Raw genomic sequence first — 27,569 nt, 5'->3', positions numbered from 1 at the left:
TCAACTTCTTTAAAAAGGTTTTTATTTCATATAAAGTTTTGCAGTATTTAAATTTAGAAACAAACATGGGTTAGTAACAGTAAACTGTTAGCGTCGATATGACTAGTTATATCATCAGTACAACTCTGACCTGCTCCACTCGTCACACCAACCAGTCTTGCTACAGTTCCTTGGCAACATATACAACAGTCTCACTCACAAAAATGCTTAACTTTACTTGAATTAATCGAAGCAGTACGAAACATGGAAAATGCCTTAGATATTATTTAACTTTTTATTTGGTGACAACAATCATAAGAAAAAGAGGCTGAACTGGTTTTGAATAAAATCCTGACCTGGTTAAAGTTCTGAAGCTGTGGTTGAGGGTGGGACAGAAAGAGAGCACCTGAGAGGACCAGATCTTCACCCACCAAAGAGTCCAACTGAACCAACAACAATGTTAGACACAACAAAGTCTATGCTCTTAATCGTGACAACCCATGTGCGTCTTTCACTCACAGATGTGGACGAAACATTTACTTAATTTTGCAGTAAACTTTGGTTAACAACAACACGTCTTTTTCCATAATGCACTTTTGAAAGAACACTGGTTAGAAAAGAGTGTCAGGTGCTGATAGTCAAAGTATGAAGTACAGTCTTGAGTGTAGTAGTTATACATCATGCAAGTGTGCCTGAAACACTGTTAGATGTGAGGCTGGGACACTTCATGCATAGATCCTTCTGCCGATCGTGTGCGTCACAGGAAGACATCAGATTGCTAGCAGATTGTCAAAGCTGCCAGCAGCTCCATTGCACAAAACATTACTCATCGTTATCTAAAAGAAAGACAACAAAGAAAATCACGACAATTCAACAAAGCAGTTGGACCATTACTCCTAAAAGTAAACGACAGAGGAGGCGAGACACAATGACAGCATTGTTATAATGAACAACAGAACCAAACATTTAACCTCACCAAGTCACTGGCAGCCATGGAGAGGTACGGTTTTATAAACTTTTACAGAATCTCTGCCAATGTGAGACCTCTTATACTGATTTTTGCTTCAAAGTTTCATTCTATAAATTTATTAAATTATCCTTGCATGATTCACAGTTCAAAATAATCTGTATTGGTCCCATATTTGGATCTGTTGCAGCTCATCAGTTTATCTACTGTCTAAAACAAGCTTATTAAGCTTCTCTCTTTTTAAATTGTTTTCATATGCTGCCCCTCCCAAAGTTTGAAACGCAGTATGAGATGACAATATTCAGAAAATCTGCCCTCTTAGGAATGAAGAAGAGCCAAAGGGAGGGGAAAAAAAAAAAAAGAAGAACTTGAGATTTTGGAACAATTAATAGACTATGCTGCCTTACCACAGTTTGCTCTCTGATTGCTGCTTCAAAAATATATAATTATATCCACCACTGCGTGGATGTAAGCCATAAGATAACAGATCTTGAGACGAGTCCTCAGGGGAGATATCTGACATTTGCATCATCCATCTCTACTTCAGAAGACAGTAAAAATAGAAAACGAACGAACTATCAAACAAAGATGTTCAATTAGAAAATATATCTGAAGTCTGCTCCCATCCTGAGGGATTCACTGCTTTCTATTTCTGCTGTGGCCCCCCAAGTCCGACGACACGCTCAGCACAGAGCACGACAAAGAAAACAGAGTTAAGGGTGTCTTTCACATCTGCTCAGTCTCTTCACGACTTGGTGAAGCTGCAACAATGTGAGAAAAGAGGACAGGATTTTGACACGATGCTGATGCTGTCGCTGACTAGAACAATGAAAAGAAACCTACTCGGATGTTTGTGGCTCAGAAGGAAAACGGTGTGAAAATTAAAAATTATATAAAAGAAAAAAATATATAAAATGAACCAGGTCCAAGTGAAAAACTAATTTGAACTCTTTTATTGTGTGTCATGTAAAAACATTAAAGAATATCATTTTAAATGTTATTTATTTAAGTCAGAGACACTGAAAATGACAATACGATAAAACTGTCACTCACCTTCTTGATAAGCGCCATCTGCCATCACTAGATGAAGGATGTTGGGATACAGATGCTGGTGCTCAGTTCCCAGAATGCTTAGGACCAAACTGGAGCCCAGGTCAATATTCTCGTCTTCATCTTCATGTATGGCCTTGAGCATAAAAACAACAAGTCTCTTCAATCAGTCGTGTGATGTAACACTTAAAAGGACAGTACAGATGTATATGTTTTGCATATGACTGCATTATTTTGGAGAATCAGTTAATGCAGAGAGAGACTAAACCACCACCCTTGACTGCAGTCCAATCCACCAATAAGACACCAATGGTTCCTCCAGTGGATGCTGGGCCCATGCGGATCACTTGGGCTGAACCTTATCCCATAGAGTCTGGCCTCCATGTATGAAGGAGCACATTCCCCTTGGCTGGCTCCAGGGTGGGGTTTCTTGAATCGGGTCGTTTTTGAATATTACTTATTGTGGCCATACCCAGGAACAATTTTTCCTTGGGAGACACTACCAGCTATGTTCTATAGTTATATTATTGGGGCAAATTTCTCCCAACAACAAAGCTCCTTGGATCACTCAGGCTTGCAAAATGATAATGTGACAATTCATGGAAGGAGACCATGTCTGATCTTTCACTTGGATGCAGGAAAAGTAGAGCCAAAATGAGTCTGCTGAAAAGGTTTGAGCATCTCGCTCCTCTTAGGTGAGGTGTTTTTCACACTGGGAGACCTCGGGCAGACCAGGACATGCTAGAGATATGTAATATACGCACCTCCCCCAACTCCCCACAAGAGTAGCTGCTTAGACCGCTGTCCACACTGGAGAAGATGCGCTTTGTCATGAACATAATCTTCAAATCTTGCTCTCAGCGGTTTCACTCACAAGCCATTTTCCTTCTAAAGAACTACACATGCCAACAGCATCACTATGCAAAAGATACAGACCTTAATTATATCCCCTATAAGCTGAGCTGCAGTATTAAAGCAGACAGCTGAAATCTCCAAAACTGGGCAGCTCATACAAAAACACTCCAGATATAGCACAGCAGTCCAGAGGAAAAATTAAAAATATGTAAATTTGATTTTGGCTTGTATTGTCACTTTAACTGTGGGTTTTATGAACAAACTCCAGATTTCAAAGAGAAATAATGAATATTTCATACCTTAATCTTATTGTAGGCCTCAATGAACTTCTCAAAACCCATCTGCTGCTCCAGGTTGAACCGAAGCTCTTCCAGACGGCTGAAGATGCTGTCATGATGCTCAGTCTCTCCGCCCTGCTCCTCTCCGCTGCCATCTGTTGTGGAGCAGAACCAATCACTTCATATAAAAATCTCAAACTTTTGGTCTCGAAAACTATGAGGGTGCTGAAGGAATTAGAATATTAATTAAAGATTATATTTAAGGTCTTAAGTAGTTTCAAACATAAAACAAGCTAAATGTAAAAACTAGAGTTAGGTAATGTTTTAAAGCAACCTGAGTAAAATAGACAGAAAAGTCTGAGTCTCTGTGATGTCCTTACCCGAATGCCATTCTTCATTGAGCTGCCTGTTATTACTGTGGTTCTCCTCTCCCACACCATTGGTAAGCAACTCCCCTGCCTCCTCATCAGCCGGACTTCCATTTGAGCATTCCTCCTCCTCCTCCTCTTCCTCCTCATCGCCTTCATCATCTTCCTCCTCGTCCTCCTCATCTTCATCGTCGTCATCGTCTACCGCCATCTGATTGTTGTCCTGATCGATTTCGGCTGCGATTCTGTTGAAAAGCTCCTGGTCTCCGCTCTCAGGAGGGTTTCCATTAAAGTCGCCAGCTCCAACCTCCTCTTGCAGCAGTCTCTCCATGGATGCCCTGATGTCACGCAGATCTTCATCTTCATAAGCACTAAGAAACAGAACAAGGTTTCTTAGAAAACAATAGTTTTCTCTCTAATATTAAAGGGTCATTACCTTAAATATAAAGCTGCTTGCAATAGTTGTCATTGTAACAACTACCCGTCTTTATATAGTTTACAGACACAGGTCGTTGTCTTTAATTAGAGTACTTGGTATTTCTGATAATTCCTATGGAAAAATTAAACCCCAACCTAATTAATCTATCATGCCAAAAATGAAACAGCTGGTCCAGATAATGTCTTAGGATGTTTTTAGATTTCATGCATTTCTTACTCCTCTGTCTCAGACTGGTCATCATCTTTTCCTGCCTCATCCAGGTCCTCAATTTCCAGGTTGTTGTCTGGAGCAATGTTAGCCTCACCAGTCACTGCAACGTCCTGCTGAGAGCTGAAGAGTCGACTCAGGTCTGGTAGAGAGCATGTCCGCAGCATCTGCCGGCACAAACCAAACACAGTGACAGAGTATTCTGAGTGTTTGACTAAGACAACTGCAAGTGGAATTTATACGACACAATAAACAAGGGCTTAATATGCAAAGAAGGGGCCAGAATAGGACATGACTCTGTGACAAGATCCTATTCTATGTAGCCATTTATATATGCATATTAAAAATGTTGAGCTCTGCAGATCTCATTGTCCCCGATGAAGGTCGTGAAAGATAATGGTTGATGGATGCTCGTCCTGTAATATAAGACTCAGCGCAGGTTCAGATTGGGAGATTAATGGATTCATTTCAGCCTTCTCATTAATAAAGAAGACTGAAATCCTACCCAAAATACTGCACAAGCCTTTACATCACACCAGGGAGAACAGATAAATGACCTGAAACACCTGATCACTCTTACAGCTAACAATGTCCTGGGTTTAATACTTAAGATAATTACCTTTAGAATTTCCCTTTATTATGGAACACAATGTCCACACACAAAAAAAAGTGTAATATTCTGCCAGTAATCACCTTGGGGTTGTTGGCATCAAACATGCCTGTAGAGAGACCAATGAGGAGTGCATTCTGGTGTTTGGAGCGTAGAGGTGAGACAGAGCGTGAGCGAGAGGCCAGAGAGGAGGATGATTCATCCATGGAGGACTGGGCTGAGAGGATAGCGAGGGCGGCAGTGCGTCGGTGGGCTGGGGAACACAGTTTCATAAATAAGGGCTCCTCATGCTGGGCTAAACCTGTAGAGAGGAAAAATGGGGGCAGTTTTAATTAAGATAATAATTACCCTGAAAAAAGTCATCTTGGCTCACTACACATTGATCTCACCTGATGGCTCTGGAGCTTTCTCTGCACTCTTCTCAGCCTCTTTGTTGCCTGCTGGTCTTGTACTGCCCTCTGCTGGCCTGTAGAAGAAATCCAGCTTAGCTTCACAGACATGCATGTTGCCTTTGTACATTTATTTATTTAAAGGAGTTTTAAATCATAATAAAAAAGGCTTAATTTTCATTTTGATTTCATTTAACACTCACATTTGCTGTTGGCTTTCCTGCTCCCAAGCTTGCTGCACACTGTTTGGAGGATGTGAGGCCTGTTTAGGGGTTTCCTCTAAAAACACCGACTCCAAGTCTGCTGGATCTAAAGGAATTTAAGCATCACGGGATTTAGCTGGGAAAAACAACAAAAATAAAATTTTAATCGGATCGGATCAATATCAGGTTCTAACCCTGAGTCTCAGTAACGCTGGGTGGCAGTGTTGGGCTCTCTATTGCAGCAGCCATGGCGATTTCTTGATGTGAGGCCACATCTGCAGCTACAGGACTCTCAGACACTTCTTTAGGTATCTTCACAATGCCAGCTTCTGCTGTCATCTGGTTTAATTTAACTGAAGGAAACCAAGAGACAATAATAATACATGATAAGCACATGTTCATTATTTAAAGCAGGACCAAATAAGAACAATTTAAACATTACAGGATTCTTCCTCTCTCCATGTATTTTCAGACAATCTCTTGCAGTACTTTTCTACTTTAACTCACTATTTATGTAATGTCTCAAAAATAAACAAATAAATCTGCAACATTGGGACAGATACAGGCAAATATTCTCTAAATTTCACATCAAAACTATTCCTGCAATACCGAGCAAAGTTTATGGCCTAATTTAGTCAAATTGTTAGAAATATATATAGGAAAAAAAAACAAACTATGATTTTTAATAGTGTAACATGACCTGTTATTGTTCCTGTGATCACATTAACTCAGAGTCAGGAGAGAAAGAAATCCCAAAGACAAGACATGAGCCCAGGAGCTAACTGAATTTGTTTCATGTTGAGACTCAAAAAAAATAAAAATCATCATGAGGTGAGAAACTGTAAGTAAGACTAACCAGGACTAGAAGACTCATCCTCACATATGGTGAGAGTCTCCAGTGGTTGGGTGAGTGGCTGAAGTTCTGCCTCCTTAAGTACCTTCAGCACCTGAGAGTCTGGACTTGCTCCCCACATCTTCCTGGGAGCATCTTCCTGTAGCACAGCTATCTGTATAACTTCGCCTGCTGTTTGCTCTGAGACAAAAAAACAAAACAAAAACAAAAACAAAACAACAAACAAACAAAACAAAAACAGAAATAGAGAGAGACAGAGAGACAGAGGGTGTAATACTCAGAGAGCAGTTATAGGGAAAGCTGTGCGCTTGTTCTGACTCAGGGGGAAAGGACTTACCAATGGTCATGAGGGATGTATCCTCTAGAGTTTGCTGAGCTGCAGAAAGGACAAGTGGAACTCCTGCCTCCCACTTCTTCCTGTCACCACCAGAGGATGGCCTAGCTTCTGGAGATGCTGAAGTGGCTAATGAGATAACAGAAGGGGAAATTTGGCAAACCTGCCCTTTAGTAGAGAAACCAACAGATCCTGAATAGAAATCAGCTGAAGAATTATAATATATTTCAATTGATCTGTTTAGATACAAGGCAATTCTTTGCAGAAATAAACTATATGAAAAACACAACACGATGATAATGTGAAATGTAGCAAGGAGCATAATCACAAACAAACAAAAGATGAGATTAAAGCAAATCAAAGGTTAGGAGGTTACAGATGTGATTTTACTGGTAGGCCCCTCAAACAGTAAAGTTTAGCACTGATTTAAATGGAGCAGCAGTTTTAGCTGACATCAAGTGTTCAAGACATTTGCTCTAGAACTGAAAAACTGAAAGCTGCATTTGTTATTTTGTTGTGATTCCAGCAATAGAGAGTAAACCTGGTCCTAATTGCCTTAAAAGTCTGGATGTTTCATGAGGTATGAATAAATGTGAAATCTAAGTAGGCCCATTTGGTGCTTTGTAAAGCAGTACAAGGATTTTAAAGTCTATCCTTTGACACAAAGGAAGCCAGTGATGGATTTAAGGATAGGAGTAATCCAATTTCTTTAGTGTTAGCATGTTGCATGAGCTGTAACTGTCTCATTGATTTTTTTGACTTATAATGTCATTGTTATAGTAATCTAACCTGCTGGTTTGCTTTAGACAGAAATCCTTTATTTTGATTTTAAATGTGGTTGTAGGCCAACTTTGTAACTTGCTTAATGTTCCCGTCAAAATTTAGGTCAGAGTCTGTTTATGCCACGATTTCTAGCTTGATCTTAAGATTGACATCATGGTTTCAGACAGGTATTAACTTTTATTCATACAGGCTAAAAAGGGCAATTTCATTTTTAAATTTGGTTAAAATTAAAAGAATGAAATGGTAAATACACTCACTAAATGGCAAAGATGATAGAGTCATGTAACTTTGTATATGTGTATTAGACGTTTGGGGGTAACGAGTTTTATAAACTTTATTTTTCAGAGGAATACAAACCTTTTTTTGGCTGTTAATCACATTTGACTGGTGATTCTATACATGCAGTTTTTAAGCTTTGGCTCTGTTACAGTGTGTTCAAATCGGGGCTTTCAAAAAAACTGCCCAGTTGTGTCATGAAGTTGTGAGACTTCTCTCTGTTTGTCAGGGCACGGCACACCAAAAACCCCCCCCCAAAAACCCAAAAAACATACTGTAATCCTCTTAATCCATCTCTAGTTAGACTCAACTCACTGCTTGCTGTGGCACACGTTTCCTCTAAAGTTTGCTGAGCCACGGGAAGTACAGGTAGCTCTGCTGCTTCCCACTTCTTCCGGTCTCCATTGGAAGAGGGGCGCTTGTCTGTATCAGACTGGTTTTGGGTTGGAGCAGGACTTGATTCCGCTGGGGCCGAGGGAGACTCCTCCACCTCCTCCACTGGGCTTTGAGCTTTAAGGTTCTGGTTAAGTCTGCGCAGAATCTGCTTCTTCTCACTCTGTTACACAGAAGTGATTGCATAACAGTACTTTTTTCATTAGAACAAATGGCGTTGTTATTTGATTTCATACATTTTAACAACTAATCACCTCACCTGGATCATGGTTGCAGACTCTGGTTCAGGCAAGCTCTCCTTCAGTGGCGTAGTCTGTAAAACAAAATGCCAAATCCATGCAGCTAATAAATAAATATCCTAAAGTACTGTGAGAGATGGTGTTATACATCAGTTATATACTGACTGCTCCAACGTTCTTCAGGGCAGCAGTCATGGATATAGCTGGGGTGGAGGGTTTGGGTGTAGGCAGGGCTGGAGTTTTGGCAGCTGGTTCTGGCTGAGAGGGGCCTGGCTGTGGAAGAGGACTATCAGAGGTAGACGATACTGCTTCTGAGGCCACTATATTTGCTCCCGCCATGCCACCTTTGACCCCTCGAGCTGCAAGCTTCCATAACAGTCAATATGCAAAGTTAGCTTATACTTCAACTAATGCACCAGTAAGGTCACACTAAGACAAGCTAGGGATGAAGCAAAAACAAACACTTACATGGTCCTCCCATGCCCTTTTTTCTCTTTCATATGCTTCTCTCCTCTTCTTCTCTAGCTGCTCTTTCAGAAGAGCCGCACGGGCATTAGCTTGTGCCTGCAAAACAGAACAAAACAATGACACGCTTTGATAAATGTTACACATTATTTCTGTCTATTATTTTTTGATCATATTAACCTCTGTCCTCCCTTTTTCCTCCAGTTACAATTGACTGGGAAGGCTAAACTGCATGCACACTAATCGAGAGGGTCATCTCTCCTCCACCAGTACAGACCTTTGTCTTTTGCAGTTTTGTTTATTATCAGTTGACTTGGGAATTACCGATGGTCCCATTTTCATATTTTGCTTGAAGTAGTTTAGTTTCTAAACATTAGTTCAGGAGAAAACATTCATCCTGGCGACCCACTGGGTGGTTGTTTCGAGGTTTAGGGTTAGTGACTATTTTTGCTTAATAAAGCATTTTTTGATCTCTGTTTTGTGAAATCTCACGTGTTTGGTTACTCTGAGCCATGGATTTTAGAGACTGTAGCAATAATCAAATAGGGCTGTACAAAATCCAATGTCATCTCTGATGACAGTGTTTTTTTATATTTTCCTGTGCTGTTTCAGGACAAAACAAAACCCATGACTTTAAGCCTCTTTACAGCAACAAGTCACAGGCAGAGCAGAAAAAGGAAGAGGACTTACATCATCTTCCTCTTGCTGTCAATTTAATCATTGTTAACGTCTCTGCAAATAAGGTTATCAGATAAACATCGGATATTGGAAAATGCAATTGCTTTTTGCCCCTTCTAGACTCACTTTTAAAGCCTCTATCTTCTTTCTCCTGAGCTCGGCCTCCTCACTGGACTCCTGGCTGTCAGAACCATCGCTGTCATACTGAAACACACAGGAAGCAACATCAACACCCAGCAGACAAAATGTTAGCAAAAACTGAAAACCACCTTCATTATTGGCACCCTGTGAGCAGTGGAGTAATGTACCTTCTCTCCTCTGAGTCGAGCTTTGATCTGCTGGCGCTCATTGAAGTTCTGCAAGCGGATCTGTCTGAGCCTTGCCAAGTACTCCTGAGAACAAATACAGAAATGTTAAATACTGAATGAACACACACACGGCAGAGAGTACAGTACTGATGTTAGCAGACATACAAACAAAACAAAACAACAACAACAACAAAAAGAACATGCTTTGTTGGGACTTATACATAAAAAAATGTTATACAGAAAGGCATCAGCCATTTAGATAAAAATAACAAAAAAAGAAGAAAAAAAAAACCCCCCAAAACAAAAGACAACACAACACAAATTTACAATCAGCAATGAAGATGTATCCATTCAGAGCAAAACATTTATGACCAAACTCAAAACTCAGGTGGTTATTTGAAATGAGACAGCAGCCATAACTGGGATAATGGAACACCACACATTGCACAAGGAGTGGCAATGAGTTTGAGCTGCTGGGTTGAACTGTGGGCGGGTCAAAGGGAGCTTTGTGCAGACGTGTGAAACGTGCCAAGCCAGACGTGCTGTGAGTAAGGTGAAGTGTGAGGCTGGGCGTTCAGGCCTTGGCCTCCTACCTCCTCTTCTTTGTTGGGTTTAGACCTCCCGCACCGAACACCACCAGCCCGGCCTCCATAGATTGCTGCCAGGTTTTGCCGAGTACCCTGTTTACCATTTAATTTAACCACACTTTAGGACACGGGCCCTAACAGCTAGCTGCCACAAGATTAAGTGTAAAACAAAAATAATAGAAAAGGATAAAAACATTCGCAGGCAGTTGTTTGATTCTCAGTGTGATTTGCGGTCACAGGTCTATAATTGATTCAATATTGAGGCCAGAAATAGAGCTTAATTAAGCTGTTAGATTGAAAACGTTTCTTACTTAATATCAATATCAGTTTTTATTTCTGTTCATATAAATAACACCAGTATAGTAACGGGTTATCATGCAGTATTTTCATGATGGGGGCTATATACTTAGTAGTAGTTATAATATGTACCAGCTGTCCTTCAGCGCGGGCTTTGTTGAGCATAGCTTCCCTCCTCCGCTGCAAAAACTCCTCAACTTGAAAGGCTCGCTCAGCTGCCATTTGACCGCGCTGCCTGTAAACAAAACACAGTAATAAATATTCTTACTCAACTTTTACACCGTTGAGAACAACAACGCAGCTACGTGACTAGCTGACCTGCTAATATGGGCTTGTTTGGAAGCATGCTGCAGCCTGTGGAGTTCTCTCTTGATTACATCAGGGTCTAGCCGTCGAGCAGGGCCATTAGGAAGCACTGGGCCTGCAGCAGCTGGTACACTAATCGGTACATAAACAGGTAATGTCATTACAAATACTACTTAACACAGATAAACAGCCAAAAAAAATAAAATAAAATAACCTTACCGAATGGGGCTGCACGGTCCAGCTGAGGAGCTCTTCCTGCTGACATCTTTAGGCATCGGTTTAGCCATTTGGTCGAGGATTGCATGGTAGTGTTCATAAGGGCTTTTACCTGGGAGAGGAGCTGGAGTAGAACCCTGAACAGCAGCAACATGTGCACCTCTCTTTCCACCTCCTACAAAACACTGAGTACGGAGAACAAAACAATGTCGCAACCCTCGCCGAAGGCATAACTCTTTATATGACAAAAACGGAATAAATATACATTACCTTTCTCTCTGGGCTGCTACCTCCACTAGAACTCAAGACATGCTTCCAGCCTTGTTCTCTCGCTTGGTTTATTCGATTGATCTGTAAGAGATCAAAGGTTCAGATTTAGGTTGAGCTGTACAGAGTGTGTGAACTACGAATGCACTGTGGAGCTCAGATCAATCACCTAGCAGAAGATAAAGAAAATATCCAGACTAAATCCCCCCCCTCTACTGCTGCCACTGACCTGCAGGCTGTGCGTTGAGAACTCATGTGTTAGTTTATCATTTCCATCATATAAAAATGTTGCCAACAGCTAGGAAGCTTAAAACGATAGTACACAAAGAGTTAGGCTCATGGTGGCTATAGCCATCATTTTCTATACATCTATACATTCAGTGTTCTCAAACTGTTCTATTAATTCATATTGAATACTTTTTTTTTACTTTGTCCTAAAAAGATCCCCTTTCCTTCACTAATGAAATAAAAAATAAATAAAAACCACACACCCAAGCTCAGTTAATCACTCACCTTTTCCTTTTCATATCTCTTCATCTGCTCCGCTTTCAACATAAACATCTGAAAGAAACAGATCAGAAGACTTTAGTTTGAAAGGTATAAAAAAAATTTTGCATGGAGATATAGAAACTAAACAGTATCCTCACCTGCTCTCTCTGTTTCCTTTCTTTCTCAATCATCTCCATCCTCTTCTTTCTGATGCCATCCTATAGAATGAGAAAAAAACCATTCAAACCCCAAAATAGATATCTTAAAGAAACCCGCCTCGAGGGAAAGAGCCAGCAGGACTGCTCTGTCAGAGGTCAGGTGGGCGAGGAGGAAAAGTTTGGTTAAAAGAGAACGCTAAATCAGGCAGAGCACTCCGAATGGGCCAGAAGCGGACAACGGGTGAAGATGGGGAGCAAGCGCAATGAGAGGGAGCAAAACTGAAAATGCTAATAAGAAGGGACCTTCACGTGTAATTGAATGGCGAGAGAAAAAAGGAGGGAGCCTATTAGAGAATATAATATGGGGCTCTAGGTGTACCTCGTGTTTTTTCCTCTCTTCTTCCACTTGACTCACTCTTCTCTGGGGGGTTGCTGGGAGAGGGGCCTGAGCAACATATGACACTGGGCTTCAGAGGTAGCCAACATAACATGATGTACCAATACACACTTACTCACACACACACAAATGGGAGAAGCATTGACAACAAATACAGCTTCTGACATAAGAAAGCAAACCCGCCCCCCCAACAAACAAAACAAACTTCATGACTAAAGATCGGTCTTACCAGTTTGTCATCAACAATAACAGTCTACTAACCGGTTTGTGTTTTCCAGCTGGTTTCTTGTCTGCAGGCTTTCTGGCTCCATCTGGGACCTTCCTCACAGTTAAAGGCACTCCGTATTTGGCGGCTGGTTTTGTAATCTTCTGGGCTGAGGCTGGTATTATGAGATATCCAGAAGTAATTTAGAAGAAAAACTCAAAAACAAACAAAATTTGTATTTTAGTCATCCAATGTGCGCACCTACACACACACACACACACACACACACAAAATAAACAGTGTATTTTCACAACATGATAAAAATCAAAAAGAAATGAGCAGATTATTGCACGACAGATGCAAAAGTCCAGCATCCTTCATTTATCAGTTTTGATTTAAGGTGTAATAGTCCCCCATAATGCCACTGATATGTGTCTGATTTCGTGGCTGACTAAATCTTGAATCTACAAACCAGCTGTAGAAGGCAGACCCCTTGTAGTCTTCTTCATCACGAGTTTGCTCACCTGATGGCACCTGTGCCACACCCAATTTAGGCTGCTTGTGAAGAAAAGTATGGCGAAATTCCTGAGCAATGATCTGAAATGAGTAAGAAATTTAATGAGCAATCTACTTTTTGCAAAGAAAACCCCCCAAACAATTAACAATCAGCTGCAGAGTCTACCTGTGGTGTGAGAAACTTCTCAATCCTGCAGGAGAGGAAAGGTTTGTCCAGTATGCTGTTGACTGAAGGTCGCTCTCTGGGGTTGCGTTTAAACAGCTGTGCAAGGAGATATCGCAGTTCTTGGGAGTAATGACATGACACAGGAGGGTATGACCCGCGGATTATCTTAAGAACCAAGTTCTTCATGTTGCCAGCCTCAAACTGAGAATAAACAAATGCAAAGGCACACACAGCTGTAACCACTGCATAGAAATTACTGCAGACAATTGAACTATATAGGGATTCTTAATGTGGGGACTGTACTGGATTAGATATTTAATTAGGAATTAATATACTGGAAATTAATTTCAGTGTATTATTTAACTACAGTTATACATATAGAATATACAAGGAAGAGATCAAAATTAGTATGTGAGAGAGCAGTAAATGCTGCATAAAACACCTTACAATACTGTACAATAATTATTAAACAGCTCACACAGAATACTTACTGCATGCTTAAGAGTGCACATTTCATACAGAACACACCCTAGGGCCCAAATATCACTGCAGCAGGAAGGAAAAGCAAGGAAAATGAGACGCGAGAACATACAAATGGGTAGGCAGGGATAAGTTCTGGGTTAAGTTTATCATTCATTCAATAAGGTATCAACAGTCAAGTGCATGCCCTTTATTTTCCTTTTATAAACTGAGATGAAAAAAAGACTTTATTGACAAGAAAACTCCAGATCATTTAGACTGTGTTAAATTTACTTCACTGATTGTAACTAAAGTGGGTTAAATTGCATGTACACTTAAAATAGTTAAGGAGAAAAATCAATACCAGCTTCCTGCTGTAGATGTAAGCGTGCAAGTTTACTCAATAAAAGGAGAAGTGATATCCTTACATTACACTGTAGCCACCGCCTAATCCTGCAGACTCAAGATTCAGTGGGGAGACACCTTGTCCCATTGATTACTATTGAATTTGCTTGACAACTAGACACCAATGTACGATATTCCAGAAGTCCAAGTACCTTTTGTTATTGTATGGTTTATTTTCACAGATCTCTGGTGACAGGTAATATGGTGTTCCTATGCATGTTCTTGCAAGTTCTACAGTGCTGAAAAACAGAAAAATAGCACATTTTAATATTAAAGCTTCAATATTTCAAATAGGCACTTTCTAATGTGCAAAAATACAAACAACGACATAAAAATCAAAGCAAAAACAGCTGTAAAAAAGGAGAAAAATCAACATCAATAATAAATGCACTTAGGACCCTCAGAATAAAATTTATAAATACATAAAACATGTAATACATTATAAGATCAGACATATTTGTTTTAACCAAAAGATATTTTTGTGTAACAACAGTTAAAAACAAAACTAAACAATAATTTAAACACAACAAGTTAACAAATTGGCTAAAATAAGGGCAGTGTACAGATAACACAAATTCAACAAAATAAACTATAATATTTTTTAAATGTAGTAAAACAGAATGTCTTATTACCAGAAATGCAAAGTGTTCTTCAACTTTTAGTCTGAAATCTATGCTTAATGAAAAACTGCAGGGCTACTCAGACAACAGTGTGCATACCTGTTCAGCACCCTTGCAATTCCAAAGTCTCCAAGCTGAACTGTTCCATCTTTTGTCAAAAAGATGTTCTACACAAGCATTATGAGAACACATGTAAATAAACCAATACATGCAAACAAACAACTTATCACTTAAAGGGAGGTCTTGTGATTTATGAAACAATACCTGTGATTTTATGTCTCTGTGGAGAATTTTTCGATCGTGTACATGCTTGAGCGCTAGGCAGATCTGCACAAACCAATCTAGGATCTCAAAAAGGGAGACTACAGTAAACCATACATATCGTGATCAGTTTAACCCAATATGTGTATACTGTTTGCACAGTGACTGCCTCGAGTAGTTGCTGGCTTACTTGCTCTTCTGAGAACAGTACCCCTTTCTGAGAGTTGATCTTTTTGAATAGGTCTCCACCCTCGCAGTAGTCCATCACAATATACAGACAGCCACCCTCTGGGATTAAAGTACAAATAAAATAAAAAACTTATAGTATGTAGTTATCACACAGTGCACATTTGATAATATTTTCTTCACATAAACAGATGAGCTATTTGAATGGCATTAATACCTTCAAAAGATTCCTTATACTGGACGATGTTTGGATGACTCATGTTGGCAAGAACAGCAACTTCCTTCCGAGATTCCTGTCTCTCTTTGCTGGACATCTGTCAAAGTAATGAAGAGGGTAACGAGATGAAGCGCACGCTGAAAACAACATGCGAAGCTTGTGTAATATATGCACAGAAGCTTACTCCAGATATGCCAATCTCCTTGATGACATATTGGTGTCCATCATCTTTGGATTTGACCAGGATAGCCTTTCCAAATGAACCTTCCCCAATTTTCTTCACCTTTTCGTACTTGTCCATGTTATTGGAATGACTGGCTCCACATGCTGGATCTGCAAAGACATCAAGCACATGCTAATGCTATTGCTCGGTGTAATTAGGCTTTAATCGAGGGTTCCGTGACAGCAGTTTTATAAAAGGCAAACATTTGGTAGTCTCAATAATGCCAATTGTGCGTCGTCCTGGAAATGTAATGTTAGCTCCATTGTGGACCGCTGTCAGACAGAAAATGAGACGGACTGTGATGCTGAGATGCAAGACACAACACAGCTGGTAGCAAAACAGCTAGCGTTTCCGTTACTTAGAAGCTAGAAGAAGATGGAAGCGTCATAAAATATTTACCCTGTGAATGCACAAAACTCTGGCTGATATAATATCACCGGCTCACTGTGTAGCCGTATACGTTTGTGTGTGCCTTACCATTAGTCTTTTCTCGCTGCCTTTCTCATAGAGGTTCGGGTACTTGATACTGTCCTCGCACTCTCTATCTAACTACGGCTACATTTTTTTGTACGTTTTCATTGGTCAGATGTACCAAGACCGAACATTAATTGGTGTATACGACTGTCCATCATCTGTCATTGTGGATGACGCTTACCAGTTTCCGCCCCCAATGACACCGTTGCTGTGGACATTTTCCATAGCAACCGCAAACCAACTGAGAAGCATGGAGAACGTGTAACGTTTGGCGATTAATTTAGTTAAAATGTATTTATTTTTTAGTTACTTCATCTAGTATTTTCGTATTATGTATCTAAACCACAGAGCTTCGCTCAACTTAGTAACACACTATCCTCGTAATACCTGTATGGAGTACCGTAACTGTCAAACTGAAAGACCACAGTATTGATTCAAATGATAAATTATAAATCATATTTATTATATAAAAGCTGCCTCTGTATTTATTATCTAATTGTCTATTTATTTATTTATAAAATATTTATAAAATTCTCCATTTTTTTTAATTTACTGTTAAAAGTGTTCAGTATGGATAGGCTTCGAGGTTTATTGTTTCCATTGGTATTGACTTATCTTAAATTAATTATTACAGTTGGGTAATGAAAAACATAAACACCCACCATGGTGGATAAGTTATTGCAGTGTGAACTTAATTTAATTATTTGGTAAACAGTAGTTTAGTGCTCCTGCAGCAATTGCAGTAGTCTTTCTCTTTGGATGGTGGGTCAGACATTTAATGAAATAATTTCCCCAATTTAATCTTATTTTCATAGCATTTAGTAACATTCTTTATTTACTGATTAATTTATTTCAGTCTTATTTTTGGTGATTTAGGTCTTCTGTACTTTATGTGGGCTCTGCCGCATAAAAACCTGAAAGTCATATATAAACCATACTGTATATTTAAATAAGTATGGCATACTGTATTTATATTTTTAGGAATTTGGCTGTTTATGCGTAGCAAAATGAAATTCACAAAGGTATTCGTCTTTCAAACAAATTATGTAATATCGCAAACGATTTAACAACATAAAATATATATCCCAGTGTAAAATTCTGTTTAATTTAATTTAATTTAATTTTAATTTTAATTTAGACTAAATTCCTAAACACATTTACTGGATTTACAAGCCGCGGTGACGCGGGCGGCTCGCTCACGCCTCCTTGTTTGATTGTATCGAAGGCTGTGAGCAGATGACGCAGTGAGGTCCAGTGAAGATGGCTCCTTTTCCGGACGAGGTGGATGTTTTTACTGGCCCGCACTGGCGAATGAAGCAGCTGGTGGGCCTGTACTGCGAAAAGGTGTGTACAAATAACTGTCGTTCCTTAATTTTGCAGATTTACGAACAATTTTTTGGCGGTTTGTGTCCGAAGGTGAAGCGAACGCCTGCTAGCATGCTAGCTAGCTAGCTTGCTTAATAGCAGCAAGAATTGAGTCAGTCGAAGGAGATGAACTGTCGGATGACTGTCTGACGACTACACTGAGACCCTTTGGTTGATCTGTGGTCAGCGTTACGTGGTAGTATTCACGTTTCCAGCAGTGTGAAACCCTAACCGACTGAACCTAATAAAGTTTTTATAGCCACTCCTCTCCGCAGCTAAAAGCCTTTTCTGTTTACTAGCCTAACTAAGTTGCAAGATAGCTTATATAACGTGCTTTAAGTGCCACATTGGAGTTTCTAATGTTCTCACAAAGGGTGGTGCATATATTAATAAGAAGTGTCTTAACAAGACAAGCTAGGGTAAGCTCATTTAGCTGCAACAGCTAATGCACGAAGGGTGTGCTTCACTAACCCCAGCTCGGTTACAACACTGATGATTTGACACTCTCTGGCATACAGCCACTATGTTTACATATACGTATCAGTTACTGTGTCTAATCCTACCAACTGAAACGCTAAAATAGATCACATGGATCTTATGTGATGATTTATTTTGTAAGAAATAACGCAAAGATCTTATTTGATAATTCTTCTTCCACAGCTGTCCAACACCAACTTCTCCAACAACAATGATTTCCGCTCATTTCTTCAGTCCCTGTGCGCCACATTTAAGGAGTTCAAGATGCATGAGCAAATTGAGAACGAGTACATTATCGGGCTGCTGCAGCAGCGCTGCTGCACGGTGTACAATGTACACTCTGACAACAAACTTTCAGAGATGTTGTCCCTCTTTGAGAAAGGGCTTCATAGTATTAAGGTAACGATCGACTAGCATTTTAAAATACACATTTTATTGTCATGTTATGATCCTATATTTCACTTGATGCAACTTTAAAAATAGCTAACCAGAAAAACATTGGCTTTAGGTAAGGGGAAAAACATATAGTACAGTGCTCAATTGTTGGGTACCACTCAGTCATTAGAATAAGTATCATGTCAGCAACGCAAAGATTATAGTACATACAAAGACATCAAGGGTTGTTATTTTTCATGTACACATGTAATTTCTGGCACATCTTCAAAGCGGTTTTACTCACATGCAAAGCAAAATTACCAGTGTTATAATAAATGAGAATTAGTTTTAGCTAACTTACACACTTGGGCAGTCAGTCCCTAAAGGCCCATTGTGCCATGAGAAATCTGCAAGTTAATTATACTACACTTCCTTTAAGTGTTGAATAATACTCATTTGTTATATCCACTTCTGGTCAGAGGGCCCGGTGGCGCCAGTGTCCGGCAGCCTCGCCTCTGTCAGTGCACCCCAGGGTGACTGTGGCTACAATGTAGCTTGTCATCACCAGTGTGTGAATGTGTGTGTGAATGGGTGAATGACTGGATATGTAAAGCGCTTTGGGGTCCTTAGGGACTAGTAAAGCGCTATATAAATACAGGCCATTTACCATTTTGTCACAGTTCTCTAGTGTTACAGTTTCATATTTAAAAGAAGAAAAAGGATGAATGAAGTTATTAAGCATGAAGTTAGTAAGTTGAACTACTTGGAACAGAGGGAGGGTTATTTTTGTGATCTGCTTATCGAGAGACAAGAGTTATTGTTCTGTCAAGCCATGGGCAAACCTCCACCCCAAGAAATAAAAGACAAAAATAAAGGCCTTTTTAGAATTATGCAATTGTGTAAACCCGAACTTCCGCTGCCAGTTTGGAAATCAGAAAACATTTTCTATTTTTGCTCTCAGGAGAAATCCTGCTTTCTGTCCCAAGGAAAACTGTCTCCTGGGAAAAACAATAGTGTCCTAAATATTTAGATTATATTGAATTCCTGTCATTTGTGTTAAAAAACAGTTCATGATATTTACCCTGAGAAATTACCCTGAGTAAATCAACTCCTGTAGTAATGATATTAAAATATTTTTGAATAGAAAATAATACTTTAATGTACAACAATTATTGCAAAACACAGCCATTAATGATGATGCAAAATCAAAATGTACTTCTCAATGTAGGGAGTAGTGATTGAGTAAGGGTGATTTGGACACAGACCATGAATTAATCATTGTTGTGTGTTTTTAGAGTGAATATGAGCAGCTTAACTATGCCCAGCAGCTGAAGGAGAGACTAGAAGCTTTCACACAGGACTTTCTGCCCCACATGAAGGAGGAAGAGGAGGTATAAGATGCTCAAATTTCTTTTCCTTTCTTTTTTTTTTTTAATATAAACATATTTTAATTACCCATTGTGTGGGACATCAATTAAAACCAATTTATGTTGAACAACAAAAGGTAAAAAAATACACTGAAAGTTGTCATAAAAACGTGTCTGTTTGTGTCCCAGTTAATTAAACTGTTGCAAGCTGTTTGTAAACTGAGGAGATTCGTTGCAGGTGTTTCAGCCTATGCTTATGCAGTACTTCAGCTATGAGGAGCTCAAGGACATCAAGAAACAAGTGATAGCGCAGCACTGCAACCAACAGCAATTGGACAGTGCCGCAGAGGTGCTAAAGGGCTTCAGTTTGTGGAGCCAGGCGGAGGAGCTGCAGAAAGCCTTCAAATACGCTGATCACGAGAAGACAGATTATGGTGAGTGAGTATGTATTTAAGCTGGTGCTTCGTACTTAAGCACATTATAACTGGTCAAGTAACCCCACTGTTCAATATACCACATGTTTAGATAAGCATATCAATCAGTTGTCTTTTAGATCTAATGCAATGTGATAACTCATGTCCAGCAGACATTTTGACTGTCCATTAAGGCATTTCTTATGATTTGATCGATTTAGGCTTGACTAACTTGTTTATACCTGCATGTATCTTGCTGCAAAATGTCAAAAATGTCTCCTTGATAACGGACCTCTGTACTACCGGGACAATGTTTAAACTGTTAATGTCACCAGCTTCATGAAAGAACACTCTGTCTTAGAAAGTGGTTGACATTTCTAAAAGGTACACTTCATCATTTTGGTATTTGAGAACACTTACGAGCAAAGCTATTCCATACTCTTCCTCAGAACTGGAAAAAAACAGGAATTCCTCCACCCACATCACCCAGCTCCCAACGGAAATTATGCTGAGGCTGTTCCATTATTTAGGCCCTGAAGATCTGTGTCGCTGCAGTCAAGTGTGCAGCTCCTGGTCAGAGCTAGCTAAGACCGGCTCTTTGTGGAGGCACCTTTATCCTGTGCGCTGGGCCAGAGGTACGCTCGAGTTTTATGTACTGGTGAAGACTTAATCCACTCAAGTGTGTAGCGGTGCACAACTAATTAATATTTTTCTCTCTGTTATGTAGGTGATTATTATAATGGCCCCCCTGGGGAGCTCGACCAGGAGCCAGATGAGGAGTGGGTGAAGAGTCGGCAGAACGAGGGTCGTGCCTATCAGGAATGGGATGAGGACGCTGATGTCGATGAGTCTGGTGAGGTTTTGTCTTAGTAAAGGGCTTGTGTCTCATAGCGATTTAAGTGGTATTTAAAGCACAAGCAACTATTACTAATGTAATGTTTCAGACACAAGCTGCCAGAAAGGCAGCATTTGGAATGTACTGTTGTATTATAGCTTCCTACCCAGTCATTCCTATCCATTCAGCCTACATTTAGCAAGATATGTGTGACAAAAACAAACAAAGAAAACCCCACTTTTACAAATGCTTGGTAATGTTAAGCCCTGTTCCCATTGAACACACCGTTTAAGTAAAATGGCTGGTAAATAAACTACTGCAATCTGTGGGTGTCTTGTCATTCTCTTTCAAAAGCATTGACAATTCACTGGCTTTCAATAACACCATAAAATTAGCCAGCCAAAACTGACTACTGATGTTGGAAAAACACAGTGAATGGAAAAGAACAAATTGAAAATGAGGAAAACGGCTCATAAAAATCAACTCTGAATGCTCCAAAGCTATTGCTGGTCTGCTGTTCAGCAGCCAGTGCTTAAAAATGTGATTGTTTCCACTACTGCAAACTGCATTTGTTTGCGAGCAAATCAATGCCCTACGTGGACATGGCGGCAGCAAAGCTTCCAGTAAATACATGAACAGTGTGTTGTTTTACAGAAGTTACTCACTCAGGTCGAGCAGTTTTGGTGCACTAGTTCTACGTGACACGTTCAGTGTGAACAGGGCTGTAAAACAGGTTTATGGTTATATGCAGCCTGTGTAAAAGGTAAGTCTTCATTAAATGTGATACCTAAAGACATTTAGTGTCTGTTTTTGACCTCTACTTTTATAGTTCCTGACTGGTTGTCCTGTTGATATTGGGTAATAAAACTAGCTTGATTAAAAATGTAAACGTGTCTAAGAGTTTTAAACAAGGCGTCGCACATTCGTTCACATCCTCCTGTGGTGAAGCCAGTATCTCTATTTACTTTTCAAGTATTTTGCGGCTTTTGATCCCAGACTATGCTTTATGTGTCATCATGGTATGATACACCTCTAATGTTGCCTAAAGATGTGTCATACCACCTCCAGTTTAAGCTCTGTAATGTGTCACCCGTGTTGTTCAATGTTTCATCAGATGTGTCAGGTCAAATTGAGGGCTCCCTTGCAATCAGCACTGCTAAGCGGGAGAAGAGGCTCCTGAATGGGATTATCCAGAATCTTCTTCCAGCTGTCGGTCCTTCTGTCAAGTCCATTGTTCTGGCATATAGCTCTACAGTCTCAAGTAAAATGGTAGGCAGAGCACAAACCTTTATTTTGCTGTTGTACTAGCACAATGTCAAAGCTTAAAAGCTCGTTGGTTGAGCTGTGTTGTAAGATAAATGTTTTTGCTTTCCAGGTACGTCAAATCCTCAGTTTCTGCCCCAATATTGCACATCTAGACCTGACGCAGACTGACGTTACAGACTTTGCATTTGACAGGTTAGTATTAAAAATGAATACTGAAATGCTAACTGTTTATGACAAAGCGGATGTACATAAAACTCAGAAAACTTATGTTGAGTCTATCCTTTCCCTTTTAGCTGGTCATCTCTCGGAGCTTGTCACTCTCTGGAGCACCTGGATTTGTCGGGGTGTGAGAAAATCACTGATCACACCTTGAAGAAACTGTCTTTTGGGCTGGGTGACCTCATGTCTTCCACCTGCATTGACAAACGCTCAGACAAGCGAGCCAAGCTTCTTAAGAGTTCCCCAGGTCCCATCACGCTTGTTGATGAGAGAAACCTGCATCCAGTGGGACGAAAGCAGGCCATAATTTTCAAGCAGGGGACTGGCCGCTGGGGCGCCGCCTGCACGCCCACACAAGTATGGGTCCTGGATCCTTTGGACCTTGCTGATATTGAGGACGCAGCAGAGTGGAGTCGTCGTGGTGGGATGCCGCTCACTGATGCGGAAAGCTTCGTTGAGACGCAACTTATGGGAAGTTCATGCTGTTGCAGGAGGAGCAGGAGGCGGGGGCACAAGACTGGCTCAGATGCCTCATATTTGCATCAGCAGTACGCCTTGTCTGCAGAAGTGCTCTGCGGTCACTCCACCTGCTGCACAAGCGACGTGGCCCTCAGGACTTTTACTGGGTCTGAGTCAGGCATGACCAGAAACGGCACTGCAGAATTTCGGACTAAATGCTCCTCAATGGGGAGCCTGCAGTGTCTCCAGCCTGAAAACAGGACTGATCAATCAGAAACGAAACGCTCACTGAGGTTTCTCAGCCTGTCTGGATGTTATCAAGTCACTGACTTGGGCCTGAGGTAAAGTTAATGCATCAATCTTTTTCAAACAAACTAAAAACACATCATATATATTTTATGTTTTAGTATCTGTACAGAGGACAGAAACGGCAAAACTTAGAAAATGTATACACAACCACTGACTTCATACCCCAGGCCTCAGCTCTCCAGTAATCCCCTGACTGTACACACATAGGCAAATTAGATCAACCAATAGGCAGAAATCTGACCTCATCACGTGACTTTAAATGATGGGCCCCTTATTTCCTTAATTAGGTAGAAATGAGGGAACGTAAAAATTGAATACAGGTGTAAAAACAAATTCCTGTTTGTTTCCAGTAAATAAACAGGCTTTTGTATACAAAGAAAAGCTGATACATTAAATTAAAATAGCCCAACTTTAATGAAAGATAAGTTTGTAATGAAACTTATATTTAAACTAAGTCAAATACAGAAGTGACTTATGTCACATTTTAGGAGTTAATTAATGCCTAAATTTGTTTTGTTTTATTTTTATTAATTTAATAATATATACATTTAGTTTGGCAGTTATGGCCCTCTATAAAAATGACTTGAGTTTAGGTAGGTTTTTTGAAGATTTGGTAGTAAACTAATATGACGCAGTGGAATGAATGAGTTACTGTGAACAACTGTAAAAACCGCATTTCGTCAAATTGCGCTGGTGAAATTTTAAACTGGAGACCAGCCACAGTGCCCCTTCAAACCTTGGTTGTTGAAATATAAACGCCTGCCAAAGTACCCAGAAAAATGCCTTGTGGTCATTTCCTCATTTGTCATTGTCCAGGGATAAACACTCTCACTGACTCACAAGGTAAAAACATTCAGCGCCATCTGAAAAGTAAACTGCTAATAGCTAGTAGTTCAAATGTAGTCATTTTAAAGCATTAGACAGATTAACTTTAATATCAGTGGTCAAGAGGACGTAAAATCACTCGTCATAAAAAACATTTATGACTTTGCTCCAGACTGAGTTTTTAGGTTTTTCCTCCTGGAAGCTATACTTCTATTTTTGCTCTTGAATTCCGCCATGGATTCCAGCGTATTGCCATCTCATCACTATACTGAATTAAGACAAAGACATAGGTGCTTAAAATGCATATAAGGTAACATTTCTATCAGCTAATTCAGATTATACAGTGCAGCTCTTATTAGGGTAAGACTGGATTATCTGCATTCATCTAGATGTTCCCACTGTTGGTCTGCATGTTGTTGTAGCTGTAATGAGGTTGCATTGCACTGTGTGTCAGGGCTCTGTCTCAGCGTGGAGGGCTTCCCGTGCTGGAGCATCTCAACCTGTCTGGCTGCCTCTTTATCACTGAGGTGGGGCTGCAGGAGCTGGTGTCGGCCTGTCCTTCCCTCAATGACGAGCACTTCTATTATTGTGACAACATCAACGGTAACACAAGTTAAACCTAAAATGCTGCATGCTCTTCACCTAGTAATGTTTTGACATAGGCCTGTGTTAATGTTATACTGTATAAGATGTCACGGTGCTGTTACAGTTTGTGGCAACTATACAAACATTAATAACCCCACTCGCATAGCATGTGTCCTAGTGTAAGTAACCGATGCCGCTGAGGGGGGAGGTAAGTAGGCATTACAATACATTGATGCCCTTACTGTCAGAACTTTATGTGACACAAAGTTGAATTATTTAATAAAATAATTAAAATATTTAAATGTTGTGGATATTGGGGTGTAGAGCTGGGCGATATAAGATTTTTTCATATCACGATATGTTTTTTTCATTTCAGGCGATAACGATATATATCACGATATAAGCCAAATAACTATATTTGTAAGATTTAAATGTGCCGTTGCTCACAAGTAAAATGTGAAATAATTAGCAGCTTGTTTTAATTAAAATATTTATTTCCCATAATAAGTTCAACAGGGTAGATGTACTTAAGGAACATGAGACTTCAGTTTCAGATAAATAAAGGCAAATATTGCAAACTACACAAAAAGGCAGCCGCTAAAGCGTTTAAGTTTCAAAATAGAACAAACAAAACAGACTACTAAATTGTCAATTCCACTTAGAAACAAAATATTAATTCTAAAAAAATAAATCTTAGTTTGTTTTACAGAAGAACAGACAAAATTGACTAACTTTTGTCAATATCAAATAAACTGAGAACTAAAAGGAAATTCTCAATCTCTCCTTGTTGTATAGCTTAGCTTTTCAAACAGTTTTAACAGTTACTTTAGTCTGACAAAAGCCGAATGATGAATTAGCGCTTTCAGTCAGAGATTGAGCATGCACCGCTTTATTGTATTTCCAGACTTGCTTTCGGCACAATTTACAGTGCGGCGCTACTCTGTTTTTGTCAGACTTGAAATAGCGAAATACCTTCACACTACGGAACTTCTGTGGCCCTTCCGTTCGACAAGCTCCGGCATTGGAACCATCATCTGTTTTTTTTCGTAACCTTCGCCACGCTCTCGGTTGATTTTTCTCTAGTCGGCAAACTCATTTCCTTCATTACCCGGGCTACACGGCTGCAAAAACAAATACACATGTGCGCCTTGGTGCTTGTGCTGTACGTAACAAGTCACGTGACGTGACTCTGCGGCTGTGATTGGTTCGGCTCTGCGCTACTTAATTTGGATTGGCTGTTCTTTTTTTTTTTTTTTTTTTTTTTTTTTAAGAGGACAAGAGAGATGAGGCCTATCGCAATAGTTTAATTTTTCTATCGACAAAAAGTTATTTCGCAATACATATCGTTATCATTTTATCGCCCAGCTCTATTGGGGTGTGTGTCAGATGTTTCTCACTTGTCATGTGGGTTGCAGGTCAGTAGATAACCGCAGTGTGGTGTTTCTCTGCAGGTCCCCATGCAGACACGGCCAGCGGCTGCCAGAACCTGCAGTGTGGTTTCAGAGCTTGCTGCCGCTCTGGAGAGTGATTCAGCAAAACAATGCTATTCTGAAATGTCTCCTTTTAATTGCACTTTATTCTGGGAATACCATTTGCTGTATTTTGTGTCACTTAAAAATATTTCTTGATGAAACTGTAATTTTGCTCCAAATCTTTTGGTCTATATTTCATGGAAATAATGCTGTCTAAAAGGAAAATATACAAGGGTAACAATGGATTTGAACTGTCTGCAAATATCCTGGTTTGTTCTTTTTGGTTTAAAAAAAGTAAAAACCCAGAAAAAAATGAACACCTAGAACTCAGTGTTTTCTGTAGTTTAAACCAAGTTTGTTTTGTCACTAAAATGATACAGATTTACACCAGTCTGCTTCTCCCCTTACTTTGTAACTCATAATCAGCATAGCTAATTGACTGTAGGGTTAACTTTGTTGTTAAATTGAATCTAGCTGTCGTTTATTTGATAACGATGTGTGGTGAAACAAAGAAGTGGTCAGAGTTTTGGGTGAAGCTGACTGCTCCAAATGGCACTCAGATTGTTGATGGTTAGGTCCCTACATGTGACTCTTTTTCGCTGCCTTGTGCTACCGTACATTGATGTTCAGTTCACTGCTGATGCTGGCACAGCGACAGTATGCACAGACATAGGAACTGGTACTTGATGTTGCAGTGTAGTCCTTAACCCCCCCTTTTTTTCTTTTTTTTACATTTGTGATACTAAATGTCCAGAAAGAGTTTCTTGCTTTCACTTTTCTTTATGCACTCCAGTGGGCAAAGAAATGGACCAGTTCTTGTGAGAAAGATTGAAGAGTTTGTAGAGAAATAGAAAAGCGGGATTAAAAATAGTCAAGCGCATATTGGGAGAAGTCTTCAGCGCATTTGGCCAGCTAGAGTACTGCATCATTTATGATACTGCAGCAAAATTTATTTTCCTGTTCAGAAGCCTTGCATGATTTCTGTTGAAAATTCACAACAAAATAATAAAAACATCTTGGAGTTAGAAATTGTGCAGTTGGTTATTGTTATTGTGTTAACAAAAAACAAAAGTGTTTGGAAATGTGACCAAGTAGGATAGTGCTTCTATCTAACATTCATACTCCATTTGATGCTAAGTATCTTGCCCAAGCATATTTAGCATGCAGACTGGAGCAGATGGGGATCGAACCATCAACCTTCCAAGTAGTAGGTGACCTGATCCACCACCTGAGCTACAGCCAACCTAACGTCACTTAAGTGCTGAGCCAGAAAATCCTCAATGCATTTTGGCAACTTTCAACAAATTATTTTTATTGTATATCATGACTCCATAGTAGAAATATAGTAACTTAAAAATGTTCTTGTATGCAGCAGGTCTTGCTGCTAGAAAGGCTGCTGACAGCCTCAAGGAATGTTTATAAGAAATCTGCCACATTTAAAAAATGTCAAGGCAAACCCAACAAAGGAGTCTGCAGACA

General features: G+C 39.8%; 2 protein-coding genes across 5 annotated transcripts; one reads left to right on the top strand and one right to left on the bottom strand.

Annotated features, from left to right (window-relative positions):
- Positions 1 to 5: 5 nt before the first annotated feature.
- Positions 6 to 16,195, bottom strand: nek1 (NIMA-related kinase 1). Of its 3 annotated transcripts, XM_039607340.1 has the most exons (36): positions 16,127 to 16,195; positions 15,611 to 15,759; positions 15,427 to 15,523; positions 15,214 to 15,311; positions 15,027 to 15,110; positions 14,862 to 14,929; positions 14,295 to 14,381; positions 13,770 to 13,824; positions 13,279 to 13,479; positions 13,121 to 13,193; positions 12,653 to 12,771; positions 12,374 to 12,439; positions 11,995 to 12,054; positions 11,861 to 11,908; positions 11,351 to 11,431; positions 11,084 to 11,265; positions 10,877 to 10,996; positions 10,691 to 10,793; positions 10,268 to 10,354; positions 9,675 to 9,758; positions 9,493 to 9,570; positions 8,692 to 8,787; positions 8,389 to 8,589; positions 8,244 to 8,297; positions 7,907 to 8,147; positions 6,536 to 6,661; positions 6,202 to 6,378; positions 5,540 to 5,698; positions 5,346 to 5,451; positions 5,143 to 5,219; positions 4,837 to 5,054; positions 4,153 to 4,310; positions 3,510 to 3,868; positions 3,151 to 3,284; positions 2,000 to 2,132; positions 6 to 815 (listed from the first exon to the last, which is right to left on the bottom strand). In XM_039607340.1, the coding sequence occupies exons 2-36, from the start codon at positions 15,725 to 15,727 to the stop codon at positions 802 to 804; spliced, it is 4,161 nt and encodes a 1,386-aa protein (XP_039463274.1). In that variant the 5' UTR covers positions 15,728 to 15,759; positions 16,127 to 16,195; the 3' UTR covers positions 6 to 801. The 3 variants fall into 3 exon arrangements, with proteins under 3 accessions (XP_039463274.1, XP_031609676.2, XP_039463275.1); XM_031753816.2 differs by lacking the exon at positions 10,268 to 10,354; XM_039607341.1 differs by lacking the exons at positions 13,770 to 13,824; positions 14,862 to 14,929; positions 15,027 to 15,110; ... (2 more) ...; positions 15,611 to 15,759; positions 16,127 to 16,195 and having other exon boundaries at positions 14,295 to 14,377.
- Positions 16,196 to 16,397: 202 nt separating this feature from the next.
- fbxl5 (F-box and leucine-rich repeat protein 5) lies at positions 16,398 to 27,124 on the top strand. Of its 2 annotated transcripts, XM_039606597.1 has the most exons (12): positions 16,398 to 16,414; positions 17,349 to 17,467; positions 18,149 to 18,364; positions 19,636 to 19,731; positions 19,946 to 20,141; positions 20,570 to 20,755; positions 20,848 to 20,973; positions 22,070 to 22,224; positions 22,331 to 22,413; positions 22,515 to 23,240; positions 24,488 to 24,636; positions 26,070 to 27,124. In XM_039606597.1, exons 2-12 carry the CDS (start codon positions 17,384 to 17,386, stop codon positions 26,144 to 26,146), a joined length of 2,094 nt encoding a protein of 697 aa, XP_039462531.1. In that variant the 5' UTR covers positions 16,398 to 16,414; positions 17,349 to 17,383; the 3' UTR covers positions 26,147 to 27,124. The 2 variants fall into 2 exon arrangements, with proteins under 2 accessions (XP_039462531.1, XP_031609571.2); XM_031753711.2 differs by lacking the exon at positions 16,398 to 16,414 and having other exon boundaries at positions 17,313 to 17,467.
- The last annotated feature ends 445 nt before the right edge of the window (positions 27,125 to 27,569 follow it).

The sequence above is a fragment of the Oreochromis aureus genome, linkage group 23 (assembly GCF_013358895.1).
Source record: "Oreochromis aureus strain Israel breed Guangdong linkage group 23, ZZ_aureus, whole genome shotgun sequence".
NCBI classification, from domain to species: Eukaryota; Metazoa; Chordata; class Actinopteri; order Cichliformes; family Cichlidae; genus Oreochromis; species Oreochromis aureus.
Note: the sequence above shows the minus strand (reverse complement) of the source record. Positions and strands in the feature narration are given on the sequence as shown.

What these genes read in the sequence shown, in the direction of transcription:
- fbxl5 (XM_039606597.1), top strand. Translation starts at nt 17,384, where the DNA reads ATGGCTCCTTTTCCGGACGAGGTGGATGTTTTTACTGGCCCGCACTGG. An exon ending in CGCTGATGTCGATGAGTCTG is followed by an intron (nt 20,974 to 22,069) that starts GTGAGGTTTTGT and finishes ATGTTTCATCAG; the next exon opens with ATGTGTCAGGTCAAATTGAG. An exon ending in TTATTGTGACAACATCAACG is followed by an intron (nt 24,637 to 26,069) that starts GTAACACAAGTT and finishes GTTTCTCTGCAG; the next exon opens with GTCCCCATGCAGACACGGCC.
- nek1 (XM_039607340.1), bottom strand. Translation starts at nt 15,727, where the DNA reads ATGGACAAGTACGAAAAGGTGAAGAAAATTGGGGAAGGTTCATTTGGA. An exon ending in AAACCATACAATAACAAAAG is followed by an intron (nt 13,825 to 14,294) that starts GTACTTGGACTT and finishes TTCCTGCTGCAG; the next exon opens with TGATATTTGGGCCCTAGGGT. An exon ending in AAACAAGCCCATATTAGCAG is followed by an intron (nt 10,794 to 10,876) that starts GTCAGCTAGTCA and finishes TTTTGTTTACAG; the next exon opens with GCAGCGCGGTCAAATGGCAG.